The 17,591-nt window shown below is 38.7% G+C and overlaps 3 protein-coding genes across 4 annotated transcripts; all 3 read right to left on the bottom strand.

Moving 5' to 3' along the window:
- Positions 1-428: 428 nt before the first annotated feature.
- fgl1 (fibrinogen-like 1) lies at positions 429-5,140 on the bottom strand. 2 transcript variants are annotated; one of them, XM_018670241.2, is made up of 7 exons: positions 4,891-5,049; positions 3,605-3,773; positions 3,294-3,435; positions 2,720-2,817; positions 2,201-2,289; positions 1,659-1,846; positions 429-1,542 (listed from the first exon to the last, which is right to left on the bottom strand). In XM_018670241.2, the coding sequence occupies exons 1-7, from the start codon at positions 4,942-4,944 to the stop codon at positions 1,344-1,346; spliced, it is 939 nt and encodes a 312-aa protein (XP_018525757.1). In that variant the 5' UTR covers positions 4,945-5,049; the 3' UTR covers positions 429-1,343. The 2 variants fall into 2 exon arrangements, with proteins under 2 accessions (XP_018525757.1, XP_050928107.1); XM_051072150.1 differs by lacking the exon at positions 3,605-3,773 and having other exon boundaries at positions 4,891-5,140.
- A 1,187-nt stretch (positions 5,141-6,327) lies between these two features.
- On the bottom strand, positions 6,328-9,436 carry LOC127142694 (calnexin). The gene is made up of 6 exons (XM_051072151.1): positions 9,357-9,436; positions 8,932-8,996; positions 7,700-7,819; positions 7,496-7,598; positions 7,288-7,363; positions 6,328-6,596 (listed from the first exon to the last, which is right to left on the bottom strand). The coding sequence occupies exons 2-5, from the start codon at positions 8,992-8,994 to the stop codon at positions 7,290-7,292; spliced, it is 360 nt and encodes a 119-aa protein (XP_050928108.1). The 5' UTR covers positions 8,995-8,996; positions 9,357-9,436; the 3' UTR covers positions 6,328-6,596; positions 7,288-7,289.
- A 164-nt stretch (positions 9,437-9,600) lies between these two features.
- LOC108879102 (cyclic nucleotide-gated cation channel) lies at positions 9,601-15,937 on the bottom strand. The gene is made up of 10 exons (XM_018670268.2): positions 15,849-15,937; positions 15,071-15,181; positions 14,703-14,894; positions 14,511-14,621; positions 13,234-13,340; positions 12,604-13,091; positions 12,210-12,488; positions 11,747-11,845; positions 10,777-11,154; positions 9,601-10,673 (listed from the first exon to the last, which is right to left on the bottom strand). Exons 1-10 carry the CDS (start codon positions 15,935-15,937, stop codon positions 10,488-10,490), a joined length of 2,040 nt encoding a protein of 679 aa, XP_018525784.1. The 3' UTR covers positions 9,601-10,487.
- Positions 15,938-17,591: the final 1,654 nt, after the last annotated feature.

Genomic DNA, 17,591 nt, shown 5'->3' with positions numbered 1-17,591 from the left:
TGTGAATGATACAGTGAGGTTCTCCTCTACATTTTGCATATTTAAAACCTGTAAATTAACAGTATTATTTTAGCATCATATTCATAGTCTCTGTATGAGATTTCAGAAATTATCAGTAATCCATAAAGTATTTACATTTGGTCAGTTCTGTGTCTCAGTTTCTGACAGTGGTTTGGCATCTGGAGTTTTTCACAGTGCTCTTGCAAGGCAAACAATGAAAGTGAAAGTCACAGAGTAATGTCATTTTATAGACCACTTCAAATTGTGTATGCATTTGATTGAAATGAGTCATTATAATAGATGCTAAAGATTTTTGTCATGAATACTGACATTTAACACCATCACTTAAAGAGGGGACCCTAAATACAGTGGTTATGAGATGAATATTACTAGATAGGACATCAAGATGAAATAATTCATTAGTCGAATGAAAGTGTTTCTTTGGTTTATTTCTTGAATCATGTTTATAATGCAAAAAGCAGAGACAGAGCTTAATGAAAGGTCACAGGCTGAGTTGTTAATAACAACCTGTAAGGGTTAGATGAAGTACAGAAGTACACAACCTAAAAGGAATCCTTGATGTTTGTTTTTTGTTTTTTTATTTCAAGCCTATTATAGCATCTAAATGAATAGCTTGCTATTGTGTACTGTTCTCTGTTTTCATTAAAGTGATAGCATTCCTTTATTTCAATTGTTTGTGACACATAGACATGTCATCTTAATAACATCTGTGCAAATTACCAGCTCTGAGTTCAGCTCACTCCATTCTGTTGTAGTTGTAAGAATAAGATGACATGCTGCTCTATGCTGCTGTTTTTTAAAAGCCCCTCTAGCTCTTGTTACAGCCATTTTCAATGACATGATAATTGCTCTTTTCACTATATGCAGTCTAATGTTTCTGCCTCTTTCTAACACACACCAACATCAGATTTCCCTTTTCTACACTAAAACAGACAGCTGTGTCTGCATACTACTTCCCCTTGACACATCCATGTCTCTAAAACAAGCAAAAAGTTCAAGTCTGATGATGCAGACTATCTTTTACACATATGTTGCTATGTAAGTATATACTGTTATATATTGTTAGACTGTTCAGATTTTACCATCTCAGAGGTTTGGGTGATTGAATCAATGGTTACTCTTGGCTGTATTTACTCTGCTCAGTTACTGCTAGTCTTCTCCATCCAGATGCAATCTGACCACAATTCCACATTAGATTCAAGAGGATCATAAGTTGAGATTTACAGTATGTTTTAATGTGTTAAATAAAATGTGATTTACACCAATTAAAACAAAACTGTTTCTGTCCCAAAACAAAGATCTGATATCTGCTCTTGTCTGATCTAGGAAGGTGGACTGTGGTTAACAGCATTGGGGTCATCACTAGGGTCAATTTTGAAGTCAGTTGGCCGCAACTTCATGATGCTGGTCTTCAGGGAATACCACCATCCTCTCCAAGTGTACCAAACTATACCATCATCTGTGGATGCACTGTAGTGACCGCTGGGATAGTACACACCATTAAGATGGGCTGCATGACACCTCAAGAGGGAAGAGGAATGATATTTAGTTATTTTATGGGCTGTGTGCATTTTGTATAGGTTTGCATCTATGTACATTTTGATGGATGGGCAGACTATATAACCACGAAACCATACTTGTTGAACCACCAGCCTCCCTTGTCTTCCTGGGCGCAGTTTTGTTCGTAGTTATCATTATCCTGGTCATAGGTGCTGAATTTCATGCCGTGGAGGCTGGCCCAGTCTGACACACCAACCTGATGACCTCCAGACAGAGCATCTCCAGCTGTTCCTACATAGTCTCCAAAGGTAAGTCGGTAGCGATCCTGCAGAGAGAGTGAGATATGAGAAGAGCTGGTAAACTGGCAGAAGCTAAAAATGAAAGGAATAGTTCCACATTTTGGAAAAATCATTTTCTTGCATAGTTTAAGATGAAGAAGTACTTTGAGCGTGCAAATCCCACAACTTGAATAAAGACATAGATTCTGTTTATTACTGAGCTTACTGATTTTTTTTTTTTTATTATTTGGGCAGAGCCAGCTGTTTACATGAAAACAAGATGACTATATCCACCAAGCAGTTTCCGCTATTTCCTCCTATATCATATTTTTGAAATATTTTCATCCCAAAAATATTCAGTCTAAGGTTTCTACATGTTAGCTGTCAGTCAGCATCAATACCTTTTCATCAGCCACTTTGAAGTTCTTGTACTCAGCGTAGCGCTGGTTACCGTCAAAGTCTTCCAGGTTAATCCTCAGAGAATAATTCCCTGGAAGAAACAGATTCAAACAACAAAAGCCTTCTGAAAATGAGAAAAAAAAATTAAGCCATATCGACACAACAAGAAAAGGGTTGGTCGGCCTCCTCAGGGGGAATAGAAGAAGCCCTAAACAACGTCTATAGAAAATGTTAGAAAAACAGTTGTCTTTTTAGAAATCCAGTAGACATGGAGCAACATTAGCACTGAACGGAATTGAGTTTCTGGCAACCTGAAGAATACAAGTTCAGTACTGAACAAATCTGGCTCATCAACTGCTAAATGCTCCGTTACATTCACTACCAAGTTGTTAACTTTGTCTGTTTAACAAAACAGAAAAGCTGTGCACCTGAAAATCAATGTGAGCGCAACTTTTTATATTACACATCATCATTTGATCTGTTATCAGTGTAAGAAAAGAGTTTTTAGAGGTGGTGTTGACCTTGTGCTGTGATGTGATGCAGGTTGTCATTTCCAAGCCAAAACTCTCCCAGTTCTGCATTCATGTCTCCAAACCCATCCTTATACTCTGCCCATGACCTAATAGATAGATAGATAGATAGACAGAGAGATAGATAGATAGATAGATAGATAGATAGATAGATAGATAGATAGATAGATAGATAGATAGATAGATAGATAGATAGATAGATAGATAGATAGATAGATAGATAGATAGATAGATAGATAGATAGACAGACAGAGAGATAGATAGATAGATAGATAGATAGATAGATAGATAGATAGACAGACAGATAGATAGACAGACAGACAGACAGACAGACAGACAGATAGATAGACAGACAGACAGACAGACAGACAGACAGAAGACAGACAGACAGACAGACAGACAGACAGATAGATAGATAGATAGACAGACAGACAGACAGACAGACAGACAGACAGACAGACAGACAGACAGATAGATAGATAGACAGACAGACAGACAGATAGATAGATAGATAGATGTATTACTTCTGTGATTTCACCATCTTACACTAATAGTTCAAACATACCTGTTAAATGCCTCTGTTCCATTGATCCGCCTCTGTATGACAGTCCAACCACCTCCTTCACTCATATCACAGTAGACACTCATGGTTTTGATTTTGTAGAATCCACTGGATTTGAAGCCAGAAGTGAAGAGCTGGGAGCAATCTGACACACACACACACACACACACACACCAATACACACTCTGTAATTGGTACATTGGTACATTATCTCTTGTTGTTGTCTCTATGTTTCTGCAAATTATGAGACCTGAAATGCAATATTTTGAGCTTAGTTTTCAAATGTTGTTTTCCAGTCCTGAGGACTGGCTGACCTGCATACTGGCTGTCCTGGGTCTGGTCAGGTTTTGCTTTGTTCTTGTTGCCAGGTTGGTTCAGCAATTGTAATCTGTGTAGGAAGAGCTCTTGTTTCTGAAGCTGGCTCTTCAGAAGCTTCTCCTGTTCCTGTAGACGAGCCAGCTCCTCACTGCAAATGTCTGACGCCTACGCACAGACATTGTACACACTCAATTTGTATTGCTATATTTGTGAGGATCTTCATTCATGCTGTGTATATTCATTACCTCATTCTAAGACTTTGCTGCATAGTCACTCTAGTCTGTACTTGTTCCAAGGCAATGTGGGAAATTGGGATATACAGCAGGGTGGATTACTACTGTATATTCAGCAAGAGATTATCAAAACCAATACACTGCAGTATGTTTCATAGATTATTTTTACTTTATTTTTACTGCAGCAAGCCAAAGTTTCATCATTGTAACATTAACTTACAACTAGAAAATCCTAGCACTAATCTAACTTAAAACCAAAGCTGTAACCCCAAGTCTAACTTCAGAAAAATATTTTTAACATTAAAATATACTTATTTGCTTTTTTGCAAAGAGTTGGATGAAAGGACTGATACATACAAGTCTACAACCAGCAGCCAGTTAGCTTAGCTTAGCATGAAGAATGGAAACAATGAGCCTGACTCTGTCAACAACTCTGTAACAAAACCCACCTACCAGTTCCTCTGAAGCTCACTGATTAACACATTTGTTTAATCCATGCAAAAAAGTGTAATATTGCACCATTTCTTGGTCAGGAGCAGTCTTTGCTGATTGTCTGGCAACTTTACAGTGGCAACACAAACAAACAAGATATAACATTAATTAGTCAGTTTTAATGGTACTAGAAGGTGAGCAGAGCCAGGTCAGCTGTTTCCCCCGGTTTCCAGTCTATTTGCTAAGCTAGGTTACCCAACAGCTTGCTGTAGTAACGTATTTAACATACAAATATGAGAATCTTCCTATCTTCCAGTCTGCTGTTAAATCAGGGTGATGTCAGACTCTTAAATAAAGACTGGAAATCTCTCAACCACTTCTTTCCTTACCTAAATATATTTATAGTGCTAATAGACCTACCTACCAAATTAATCAGTTCTGCACATGTAGATATATAATCAGCAGCAGTGACAATCATGCATCACTGTTACATACATGTGAAAAAAATACACAAAAGCATATACATATGCACAAAAAATGAAGTCACGCTCATTTGTGCTTGGAATATTTCAAAATTAAACACAAAAAAACAAACTGATTCATCATAGAGTACTTACAGAGAGAGACTGAGCATAAGCTGTGATGACTATCAGTCCTGTGAGCAGCTGCATCCTCTCTTTGTTTAGACGGCACAAAACAACATAGACCAGAAGTCTGGAAAGACAGAGACTTCTGCTTCTCAGGGTTTAGTTTTATCTGTTTGATTTTTTGCCCAACAGCATGTTCGGGCAAAACAAAGCTGTGGCCAAGGTGAACCAGAGACTGATGAAATACCTGATTCTCTACAGTCATAAAATACACAAAATATGCAGGAAGTGTCTAGAACAGATGTACCAAAACTGGCAGCACTTTTGGCGAACCCTCTTCTGTTTCTATGTAATAGAACTAAATAGAAAGGTATATTAAAGAATGTCATGTTAACACTGGACCAAACTCTAACCATATACCCCTAAAAATATATGCATTTGTTCAGAGGAGACAGTACCAAAAATGCTTGAAATGTTGCTCAATATCCTCAAATCTCTCCCTTTGTCTGTGTTCAGCCATCTGCTTTGTCCTTTCTTTTTCTCATCTCTCTCTTCCCTTCCCCGCTTATCAGCTCTTTTCCTACTCCTGCATGTCTACTCATCTATCCTGTTTTCTCTGTGAGTGTCATTGAAAGACTTGAGTGGTCATTTTATTGACGAGCTGTATTGTTCCATTTCAAATAAATGTTGTGAGCAGCTTAATGCCACTGAAGGTCAGCTCTGAACAGCACAGGAAGAAGATATTTTATCTCAAAGGATCACAAAGGAACTTGAGTGAATAATGTGGCTGTTACTGATTATTCAAAATGGAGAAGACAAAAATATTCTGTCTAGGAAATTAAGACAGATTGTACTAACAATGTGGACATGGTTTTAGATGGTGACAATGCAAGTTTTATGTGATAAGAAAGTGAAATTGTTTATGTATTCCCCAAAATGATGATGAATTTTTGGCAGTGCTACATAGCTAGTGTTAGCATTAACACATCACAAAACAAGAGGTTAGAATATGCCCTCTTCATCCTCTCATGTTGGACTGAGGACAGACTGGATATTTCAGTGACTCAATTGCAAAGCAGTATGAGACAAGATGGGCCAGAGCTGGCTGGGTAGCATGCTAACTCCAGTAGGAGATGTGATACAAATAGAGGAGTTAGCATTGCTTTCCACCACTGAAGAAAGCTTTAGTGAGTAAAGAACATAAGTTTGATTTCTTGTAGATTGGTAAATCTAACAGCTGTTAATGCTAATGTTCACTGTGTAGCAATAACTAAAACTTACATGTAACACCTTTAATGATAAATTTGGCATCATTCCAGTTATGCCAGGATAACTTCCAAATCAGTTACAGTCAATAAAGACAAGAATCAAACATAAAATCGTTCTTAAATAGTGCAGAGATGTAGTATATGATGTACATGTGAGCATCATTATCAGATTTTGAATCCATTAAGGAGAAAAACTAAATAATTTTGTGTCAAAGTAGTTTTTATTAGCCAAAAATGACTGGTGTACACTCTATCTGGCTTCATGCAGCTTTTATATAGGCCTATGTGTGCACTAAAAGAGTGGCAACTAGGCCTACAAACTAACAATTAGTTAGCCCTCTCTCTTTGTCATGTTAATCACTGGTTTCATCCAGTCAACAGCACGACTGGCAAAAACATGATTATTCAGCATCCTCTTGTGAGTTGGCGAGTCTTCTTCTCCTGATGTCATTTCACAGATTAATGATCCTAAACACACACACACACACACACACACAAATACGCAAACAAAAACAGTCAGAATCATTTTTTTATCACCCACTGTTTCACCAACTTGTTAAACGACAGGACCTGAATTACGACATGAGCTGAATTTCTTGACATTCAGGCAGTAAATATTCAGCAGCCATTTTTCAGATTTTGTTCAAAGAGTTGTGCCAATTATATCAGCACTGTTCCTGCAGGTCCTCACATTTCCACACATAAAAAAATCAACAAAGAAATTTGGCAAAGCAGCAAACACAATGTCAGCCACAGATGCTAAAACTCAAATAGAGTTAAAGATTTTAAAGTATTCAAGTATTTTGCAAGATGATGAACAACCTCTTTACCAGACATTTCACTTGGTCCAGCTCTGTAACTGTGCCTGGATTCCATGTTTCTGCCTGACAGCACAGTGCCAGAGCATTTCTCAGAGAGTGGTCATGGATTATTTATAAAATAAACTGCCCCATCTCACTTCCATCATACCTATTGTGTACTCAGAAACTACATAATATTTGATATCTGCACCAATATGAAAATTAAATTTCATATTATGACTGGTTCTTTTAGCCTCTCTGTGATACATTAATACTTTTAAATGAGCTTCTGCACCCTGAGAATCAACATTAGCACATTAACAGTCGTTATCAGTCTCACATTGTCTGTTGAGACTCACCTTCAGGAGTCTAAGTCAGACTTCCTCTGTTTGCCCTGAGTGTCTCTTCGCCTGGTTACAGTTTTATCTGCCTCTCCTGAGAAGAGAAGAGAAGAGAAGAGAAGAGAAGAGAAGAGAAGAGAAGAGAAGAGAAGAAGTAACACTTACTGCCATCATCATCATCATCATCACCACGACCTTTTATAATAATCTAAAAATAAAACATTACCTCTGGTGTCCAATGAATCTGTCGGCCGTATGTACTCAGGATCGTCTGGTTGAGCATCATCCGACTTCTTGTAATAATACTGTTGATCAGGAGGCCCAAACCGCTGCACACAAACACATACACACAATTAGTCTCTTTGTAGCTGTACAGTTTGTTTGTAGGACTGCATCACACACTCAAATAGATAACACAAACCCACTGTACCATGTCAGGCCACATGATGCTGATGAAGAGAACGATGGGAAGGCCAACAGTGAAGACATAAACACCCCAGAGCCAGGGACGCTGGTGTGTGGCCAGCAGGAGGCTCTCTATGATGCCTGGCTATGATACACATTCAGAAATAAGTTATGTATACACACCTGTTATATGGTATCTATATCTAGTGACATGTTTCAATACAGAGGATTAATAAGTACAGAAGCTATGAGAGGCAAGTGAGAAAAAAATGCTGGTGATATACAAAGTCTGATCTAAATTGTTTTCTGTCCTGTGTTTATGACTTAAGAACAGGCAAGATATTTTTTTCCAGTTTTTTCCTGGGAACCATTTTCCTGTTTCACCTGTTTAACAGATGGGGGGAAAAAAGAATAACATTATCCTGGCAAAGGCTTTTTCAGCTGTTCATAAACACAGGAGAGAAAACTTTATTATCTGAATCATTTATTCTCACTTGCCTCTCAGGGCGTGAGTATATAAGAGAGAATATACTATATTTATTTATTTTTATTTTATTCATGTATTTATTTATTTTCATATTTTTTTTCTTTCTTATTTTTTTTATTTTTTTACAAAAAAGAAAACCAACATCATTCAGAATGGAGACCATAAAAGCTATGTATGCATATGTATTTATATTTCCTAGCAGCAGTGCTGTCTGAGTATTACTGGTGTATCAAGACTGAAGAAACTAGAAACAGGTGTTGTTATCTGGGGAAGCCTATTGTGTTTGAAATCACTTTTGCTCACTGTGTAATGTCCACATGCAGCATTTTGAATTACTGTGCATTGTATGACTCTAAGTCTGTGCGTGTTTTGGTCCATTTGAAATTGTAGGAACCTGAACATAGATTATGGAGCAGTATTTAGAGTTTAGACTTTACTTAGTTTATAAACTGTAATGACTGACTTTGACATTGTTTTTTTTTGTTTTGTTTTTTTTTAAAAAAAAAGATAGTTGGTATTTCAGGATTTCATCCACCCATTTTCTTTCTTTTATGGGCGTCCATAATGTTCTTACAAATTGTCTCTGTTAATTGTTTTCAAATTAACTTTCTATTCATTTTTTACTGTGTGTTTATGGTTTATATTTGTATATGTATGTCTGCTGTGTTGGACTTCAATAAAGATCTTAAAAAGTCTCATCTTTTCCAAACACTGATTAATTTCAGATTTATTTCATCATGAATGAAAACTGTGATAGAACCAGGTCGTACCTCTGCTGCAGCAGACACACTGACCACCAGCATCACACACAGCAACACAGAGCTGATCTCCATCTCTGAAACACACACATTCATACAAGCGCTGGCACATTTACAGCCACACACAAACTCAAGATAGTTGATAAGACCACATGGAAAGACCCGGAGTCAGAAATGAGAGAGGGAATGTTTTCTGTTGTGATCCGTATTTCTAGGTTTGTTACAGAAAGATCAGGCTGAGACTAATAGATAAAGGACAAAAAGAAAAAGGAGGGTCTTCAGAGAAAGGGAAATTAAACTGGATGCAAGAAATGAAACATCCACAAGGGGAAGCAGGGAGGGACAAAAGAGAGAGAGGATCAAAGAAGATCAAGAAAGAAAAAGAAGTGAGAGTAAAAGTAAGAGGAGAACAGAGGAAGCAAACAATGTGTTTCTACCTTTTCATACAGTGATTTCCCCACGAGTTCCTGACAAGTCACTTCCTGAAATCTTCCAGTCATGTGATGTTGGACTTTGGTCCAAAGTCAGCTTGCTGACAGGCTGCAGAACATGCAGTGAGCACATTATAGTTGTCTGACATGGTATTAACATATAGGCACACACATTCACAGGGTCTTTCACAGTTAGAAAATAGCTGTATTCAAACTATGGCAATTATCACACTCAAAATAAGTCAGTGTTGAGGTTAACACAGTATTTAATAGTATCTTAATAATAAATCTGTTCATATAAAGATTCCTTTCAGTGAAAACAGATACATTTTCTTCACAGTGAGGAGAGTTTTTCAAAGAAAAGTTTTAAAAAAAATGATGTTCACTTCTGAAGATGTATAATCATCAGTGGTCTGTATTCTTGCCAACACAAATTAAAAACATCCTCTACATTATTCTTTTCAAATAGTAGATGAGTTGTGACAACACGACTGACACCTGTGACAGAAAATATGCTTACAAGAAATGTTTCAAATTTTGACATTTCCAAAACACCAAACTCTTCATTTAAGAAAAAAAACGTAATTTTCTGTGTGATACTTTGATAATTTGAAGCAGTTATGAGAGACATATGGATCAGAGAGTGTAAGATGACCTCACAGATAAGTAAAACAATCCACAGGTCTTGAGTTGAGAGGCTTCTGAAAGTCTTCATCAGTTCTGATAGCAGGTAGATAATAACCAGCATTCATAGAGATGTTATGCCCCCTAGTGGATTAAGACATAATTCAGGATACCTGTTAAGTCAATAAATAAATAAATACATTTTTAATTGTTTGTTGATGAAATGTGGTGTAAATACAAAGTTTATCACAGTTCTAGTAAATTCAAAGTACAGCAACAGGTTCCTATATGATTGTGAGAGGCAGAGGAAAAAAAAACAACAAAGCAGCGTCAAAATAAAATACAATGCATTTCTGTCAAATACTGGTCAGTCAACATCAAACACAATGAGGGGTTTATGTTGTTTTCTTTTGTATTTAAATTTGTAAGAAAGAATAAAAGTAACACATCAAGTACTTTGTAACCATAAAGATGATGTGTGTTATTTCCAGCTTTCACAGATGATTATGTCCATCAGAGCCGAATGTTGATTTCACTGCGCACCCCATCACCACCAGAGACACTCTCATTACCGTCAGCATCTGACAGGAAGCCGCTGCCTGTGGCCACTGTGGTGATGTTGTGTTCGAGGGCGGTGATTCGCTGCTTCAGTCGCAGCTGGGAGGAGTTGAACTCGCTCTGCAGACGGGCCAAACATGTCTGAAACCAAGGTTATCATCAGTTATCATCATCATAGCGATGACTGTGTGGAGCGTGGCAGTAGTACCAGCAGCAGCAGAAGTAGTGAACTACTCGTACTGACCTGTAGCCGGTCCAGACTGCTTTCCAGCCTCTCAACTTTCTCCTCCAGCTCTTCTCCTGCAGACACATTCACTTCCTCCAGAAGCCCCTCCTTCTGCAGGATGTCCCGCCCCCTCTGCTCCAGCTGAGCCCTGGCATGAGGGAACTCTTGTAGTGCCTCCATGAGGTCTTGTTTGGAGAGACAGAACAGGTCTGAGTATCCCAGACTCCGAATATTAGCTGTGCGTCTGTTCCCCATCTTGCTGCCGCTGATGTTCAGGATGCTGATTTCACCGAAGCAGCTCCCTGCAGTTAGAACAGCTAACTGGGTGACACCGTCCTCCCCCACCACTGCTAGGCGGCCATCTTTAATTATGTACATCTCCTTACCCACGTCTCCCTTGGGAAAAAAAGTCAGTACAGAAAGTTGGTACTGCTGTGCATCATTAGTAAAGGACATAACAATTCTAACATCAATACTTTCAACTTTAAGCTAATAATAATTATTATTATTAATAATTTTCTTAATAGTTCAGACAAAAAAAGAAATATTAATTCAAGTGAATAAATGAATAGTCTTTCCATAACATGGTGAGCCTTGTGCTGATAAAACGGGATGAAACAATGCAAATCAGCCGGGAGATGTAACAAGCTCTCTCTCTCTCTCTCTCTCTCTCTCTCTCTCTCTCTCTCTCGCTCTAATTTGCATTGTTTAATCTTTAATGGGAAGAGGAAAAGCAACAAGGAAATGGTAATGCAAATAGGAGAGGAAATAGCCCTTTTAAATGCCTCATTAAAATCAGTACTATTGATTCAGTTTGTGGATGTGCCTATTTTTATTTTACAGTTTTGAAAATTAATCTAATGCTTTATTGCTATTTGCAATAACCTGTGGTCCTCTATAAATGTCTGCATATCCCATGTAATTAATACAGACATGGCAGTGAGTGTCCTTCAACAATACTTACAGCAACAGTAGCAGCACAACTGACCTTTCTACAGATGTAGTCTCCAGGACTGAAAACCTGTGGTCGAAGTTTTAACACCAACTCTACCAGGAGGCCTGCCTCACAGTCCTGGAAAATACGCACCTGCACATACACACACACACACACACACACACACAAACACACAGACATATACAAACTTGAGTTGTCACATTTTCACATCAGCCTACAAAGTGTAATGTTGCTCTCACACACTCTTTATAGTTTGTGATCCTTCTGAACAATTCTCAGTTTTTACCTGCATCAGAAACATGAAATTCATTTCTTTTTTGGCTCTGAGTGTGTGAAGAGTAATACTGCCATTCCTTTGGAATGACTTTGTGTACCATGAAGTAATTAAAATATGCAACTTTTCATATTAATCTCAATGAAAACATACTCTGCATTGAAAAGACATGACAAGTGTAGAAGAGACTAGGGTTGCGTCACATTGTCTAAGTGTCATTACCTTTTTCAGTGTGTCCAGGTGAACATTAATAGCAATCTCTGCTCTCAGTTTATTGGGCAGGCTCCTCAGCACTTCCTGTTCATCTATTGTCTTCTTATTGGACCAGAGGTAGTCAAACCAGCGAATTACACGCTGCTCCAGCACCTTGCTGACATGTCTGAAGTGCATGTAGTGTTTCAGTGCATCTACACGGCTTTGAAAGGCTGCCCTTGTGGCGTTCATATTGGAGATCATGGATCCAACATTTCCCACAATGGAGGCAAATATCAGGACACCAACCTGGAACAGAAATGAGTGCAAACAGTATTAGCTGTTCTGACAGTCTGAAATAACTGGAATCTGGTTGGCATGCAAGATAATATTAGCCAAGGTTACACTATTGCTGAGAACATACCAGAAAGTCAAATATTAAGAACAGATATTCCTCATCTCTAACAGGAGGTGGTGTCTCTCCAATAGTGGTTAGTGTCAGGGTTGACCAGTACAGACAATATATGTAACTCCTGGTCAGGGAGCCAAACTCAGGGTCAGAGGCATTGGGATAAACCCAAGAATCAGAACCCAGGCCTAGGACCTTGGAGAAGCTGTAGTATCCACAGGCGTTCCAGTGGATAATCACCAGGATGTACAGAACCAGCTTACAGATACGGAAAGCATTGGGGCAGCCCGTTCGGGTTTCTGTACGTTCAAAGAACTCAAACAGACGTGGCAGACGCAGGAGACGGTTGAATCGAAGAAGAGGAGTGTAGCTGATTCCAACAGTCAAGTACAGGAGGTCAGTTGGAAGGATGGAGCAGATGTCAAGTTTAGACTGTAACGTTCGAATATAGGTTTCTCTCAGGCGTCGAACATCTTTCACCATCAAGCCCTGATCCAAGAAACCTTTACATAGAAACATAAAGAAATGAATGAATGTTGGTGTCTCAAATGGAAAATGTGTTAGCCAAAACAAAGATCCAGGAAAAAGTTTCTTCTTTAGTAATGGAACTTTGAGTGTCGTTTTTCTGATTTCTTTTTTCAGTACCTGTATGGAGGCGGACAGCAATATCCAGGATATAGACTCCATCACAGACATAGTCCAGCACCAGCCACACTAACACATTCCTCATCTGGAGCTCATCAAAACAGGCCCTTCAGAAATAGAAGCAAAAACACTCCAGCAGATGAAGCAAAACAAAGCAACACAGTGTACTGAATAAATGATTGTGCACCATCAACAAATATTCTCTTGCTAGTGCATTTATTAAAATTGCTATAGTAATAGACGTTGCACTTGATCTTGTTATAGTAATAGCAGTTACTGTACCAACAGCAGTAACTTTTGTAAGAGTTTACCAAATGTGTCATAGTAATGTCAAAGCTCCAGGATTAACAAGTCCAGTGTTCTTTTAAATGTTTGACATTCTCCCAGGGAATAGTGTAAGTTAGCAGTGATGAGGACTGAAATACAGGGACACTGGACATTGTGGTGGGAAAACAAAGTTAATGTAGTTAATTTTTCTGTTCCTACTGGCACCACTGTCCACACACACATCCAGTTGATATGGGGCATTCACTGGATACACATTTCTGGACACATGGCAAATGTAAGTATAACATTCATGTTCCTTTTGCTCTGTCTTGGTCTACACCAACCAAGAAATATGTTATCTTTAGCTAAATACTCCACAGCATCCTGTAGCTAGTTAGTAGCTAACATTTTTTTTGCCATTTGGAAATGGGCAGGTAGCATACAATAGATTTATCAGAGCTTTTTGCTGACAGTAATGAGAGCTGTGTGTGCACCAAAACATTAAAGTTGGGGCCTATAAAACCACACCATGAGCTGAAAGACACTAAAGTGTTCCACTGAGCTGCAGTTAATTCGAGAGTTGGTGATAATTCTGTTTGTTCATCATTATGAGCAACACCTTTCGCGTTACGTGTACACATTGTCATTTGATTTATTGCTGATATGCTACTATCGACTAGTGCAGCTTTATAAGTATGTTTTGCTGGTGTATCTGGTTGACTGGAAGGTGACTCTGCCTGTCCATTTACACCAGTGGTGCCTCCCAGACACAATTATTGAATTTCTAGCTCCAGCAACTTGCAAATGTGGCTGACAGTAAACCTAATGCTGTGTTTCTGAACATTCTTTCAGAGAGTAATATACAGTAGGTGACATCACAATCACAGTGCCTATTTTCCCTCTGGAGCTGTAGTAACTCAGGGGCTAAGAAAAAGTAGAAGTAAGAACAAGTGTAAGAAGTAGTGCTAGAACTGCCACTAGTACTGTTATTTGCAGTAATAGTTACCAACCTGACAACAAGTAAGGTCCAGTTATAAAAAACTGCAGCACCAATCACCATCAGCCAGTGGTAGTATGCATCATCGGATGGGGATAAGACCACTATATTCCACTTCCTTCTCCTAACAGACAGACAAAGAGATTTATGTGCCAGACGACATTTTATTGTGTATGCATTTTGTCCTGGGTTTTTGGTTTCTTACGTGCGTCTGGTTCGTCTGATTTCATTATCTGCATCAGAGCCAGTGTGGCTGTGGCTAAACCTGCTGGGTGGGGCCTGTATGTCCATGTGGGCCGGGCCTCTGAAACGTTCCAAGAAGGAATCTGGTCGCTCTGTCTCTTCAGCTAAACTCTTCTGAGCCCATTCTCTTAGAGTCATCACCATACTAACTATCCTGAACACAGGGAGACAAACACAAAGCATATTTACAGCCAAGATCTGTAGGGTGTAATTCTGTGTCTTCCACTGTTCTTCTACTGTTCTTCTACAGAGGGCAGTCAATATACACACTCTGTGGAAATAAATAAATGTGAATACATACTTATGAAGGTTAATTCTCGGCAGTCATACCTAGAGAGAGCACCTCGCCCACGAAAAGAATTCTGGGAATTAATATCCCTCCTGTCAATGGCCGCCATTCTCTGTAGCTCTGAAGAAGTGTCATCACACATCGACTGTCCTCTACACACACACACACGCCACAAACAGAACAAACAGAACAACAAATTTAGTGATTAAGTACTATTAACAGTGACAGCGCTAAACTCATTCACAGAGGAAGGCAGTAACATTCTTTGTTAGATTATATAAGGTAAACATAGGACTGAACAGAACTGCCACAGAAGTTGACAGTAAGAAAAACATTCTGGACAAGACAACTACAGTGATGATAAGAGAGAAAGAGATGTACGCATTCATTATTAAACCTGCATTACTTTTTTGGCCACTTGAGGGCACTGCAACAAGCTGTGAACAACAGACGGAATGGAAACGCTGACATATTCACAAACATTTCTATTTACACATCAAGCAGACGCTGACTAATATTAGCATTCATTTGGAGTTTAGCAAGTATTAAATGAATTTAATATTTTTTTTGAGAGAGAGCACATAGTAATTTTTTTTTCTGTTTTCAATATAAAAATATTGACTGGCTAGACTTTACATACTAAATATACATTATATGTATAAGAAAACCCAGGACATCTACAGTTTACAAAGCTATAATTTTAACAAAGTCAAATCAAGACAAGTCAGCTAACTAAGTACCATCATCAAATAAACAATCATGAAAATGTGTGTGTGTGTGTGTGTGTGTGTGTGTGTGTGTGTGTGTGTGTGTGTGTACCTGCTGAGTGTGCTGTCAGCTCGGTCGCTCTCCTCCTCTGTCCATGTTTTCACAGACAGCCTGTGTGAATCCTGCACTGGACCTGTCATGCTACACACACACCATGTCACTTTGTTCATTGTTCAGACACATATACCTGTAACCCAGACTAAGATGCATAGTTGTAACATACACTAATACACATGCATACACACTATACAATGCAAGCTACCACACACACACATTAAAGAGATAGAGAACCTCATGCAGGCTGCCAAACACACACAACTCACTAACCACCAGACACACATACAATGATAGACACACACTCAGAAAAGGAAGGTCATCCAGTGCGAGGTCATCCTGTATCAAGCATCACCAGGGAGACCAGATGGCATAGCAACAGGCTGTATCATAGTTTTAACAACAGATCATGTGAGGGAGAGACAGAGAGATAGACATGATATGTTCAAAGTCAACAAACCTGATAAATTTCCTGATGTCCCAGTTCAGATCATCAATCCATCAGTTGAGTTCATGTCTTTAGTTTAGCTGTATCCCATCTATTGTCTATGCATCTACATAGTATCTGTCTATTTATACAAATTCACGGGACATTAATCACGAAGGACTGCCAGCTACTCATATGAAAGGATGGACGGATGGATTGAACAAATGTAACCGATAAAAGGAATGATCACATGGTACTCATGGTACAAAAGCATCGTTTAAATTGCAAATTGTGTGTATGCGTGTGTGTGTGTGCTCCTTTTCACCAGCAAGCTCATCTGAATTCAAGGGCCTTGTTTGAAGTGGCCTCTGAACTCCAAGTGTGTCTTTGTGTGCGTATATTCTCCTGATTAAATGGAAAAGAAGTGTTTTCATGCTCACACCTGCACATGTGAACTGAGGCGTGATTTTATTTCAGCTTTATTCAGACATGGATTTCAATCCACTACTGTGCCATTCAGTTCTGGCACGACAGTATCATATTGAGCTGACGAATAAACTGTTGAGATGAAATATGCTGTTTAGAGCCAAACATGTGCTCTGTGTTCAGAAGTTACTACAATAAAACACAATTTATCCCAATTCTGGTGCACACACACACACACACACACACACATGAAACATGAGATTATGTGCAGGGTAAGATCAAGTATTTCTTTGGGATTGAATGTCAAATGATTGGTTGCATTACACCCAGAACAAATCCAGCAAGTCCAAAGCTGCATCTCAACACTGAATACAGCTATCAATACTACTGTCATGGTCACACTCTTAACATAGTAACAGCCTGACAGCATTGATTTGCTAATGCAGCTGACCTGTATGCACTTACTGTTACATAATGGACTAATGCAGTAAATAGTATCCTTATATTAATGCTTGCTTGTGCTGACAATTTCACAGAGAATTATCCCCCAGTTTGTTCTCCTTAGCTCTATTGAGTATTTTAGCTTTTAGCTCATTGTTTTGGCTTATGATCCAGGACATAGCTCTTCCGGTTCAGTTTACTCTTTCAGCTCTCATCGACTCCACATTTGCCACGTCAACTTCACACAGTGTTAATAGCTCAGTGTTGTGTTATCTTGTTGCCCAGTAAGTGGCTAAAAAAATCTGTTCATTTACATTTAAACATTTTGGGAAACCTGATTTGCTTCCGTTCAAAGAGAGAGATGAGAAAATTGATATCAGTCTCATTTCACTTTGTGAAGTATGAAGCTGATGTCAGGATGTAGTTTGTCCGACTTAGTACAGAGA

This window comes from Lates calcarifer, linkage group LG8 (genome assembly GCF_001640805.2).
Source record: "Lates calcarifer isolate ASB-BC8 linkage group LG8, TLL_Latcal_v3, whole genome shotgun sequence".
Taxonomy (NCBI): domain Eukaryota; kingdom Metazoa; phylum Chordata; class Actinopteri; family Centropomidae; genus Lates; species Lates calcarifer.
The sequence above is the reverse complement of the archived record's forward strand: the minus strand, read 5'-3'. Positions and strand labels throughout refer to the sequence as shown.

Bases quoted from the DNA above. Each gene is read 5' to 3' on its own strand.
- fgl1 (XM_051072150.1), bottom strand. From the start codon at position 5,125: ATGACTGTAGAGAATCAGGTATTTCATCAGTCTCTGGTTCACCTTGGC. The intron at 3,436-4,890 runs GTAAGTACTCTA...TGTGTGTGTCAG, and splicing joins CTTATGCTCAGTCTCTCTCT to ATTGCTCCCAGCTCTTCACT. The intron at 1,847-2,200 runs GTATTGATGCTG...CTCTCTCTGCAG, and splicing joins TCAAAGTGGCTGATGAAAAG to GATCGCTACCGACTTACCTT.
- LOC127142694 (XM_051072151.1), bottom strand. From the start codon at position 8,994: ATGGAGATCAGCTCTGTGTTGCTGTGTGTGATGCTGGTGGTCAGTGTG. The intron at 7,599-7,699 runs GTACAGTGGGTT...GTTTGTGTGCAG, and splicing joins GCATCATGTGGCCTGACATG to CGGTTTGGGCCTCCTGATCA. The intron at 7,364-7,495 runs GTAATGTTTTAT...TTCTCTTCTCAG, and splicing joins AGATTCATTGGACACCAGAG to GAGAGGCAGATAAAACTGTA.
- LOC108879102 (XM_018670268.2), bottom strand. From the start codon at position 15,937: ATGACAGGTCCAGTGCAGGATTCACACAGGCTGTCTGTGAAAACATGG. The intron at 13,341-14,510 runs GTTGGTAACTAT...CTATTTCTGAAG, and splicing joins TGGACCTTACTTGTTGTCAG to GGCCTGTTTTGATGAGCTCC. The intron at 12,489-12,603 runs GTATGTTCTCAG...TTTCTGTTCCAG, and splicing joins TCTTAATATTTGACTTTCTG to GTTGGTGTCCTGATATTTGC.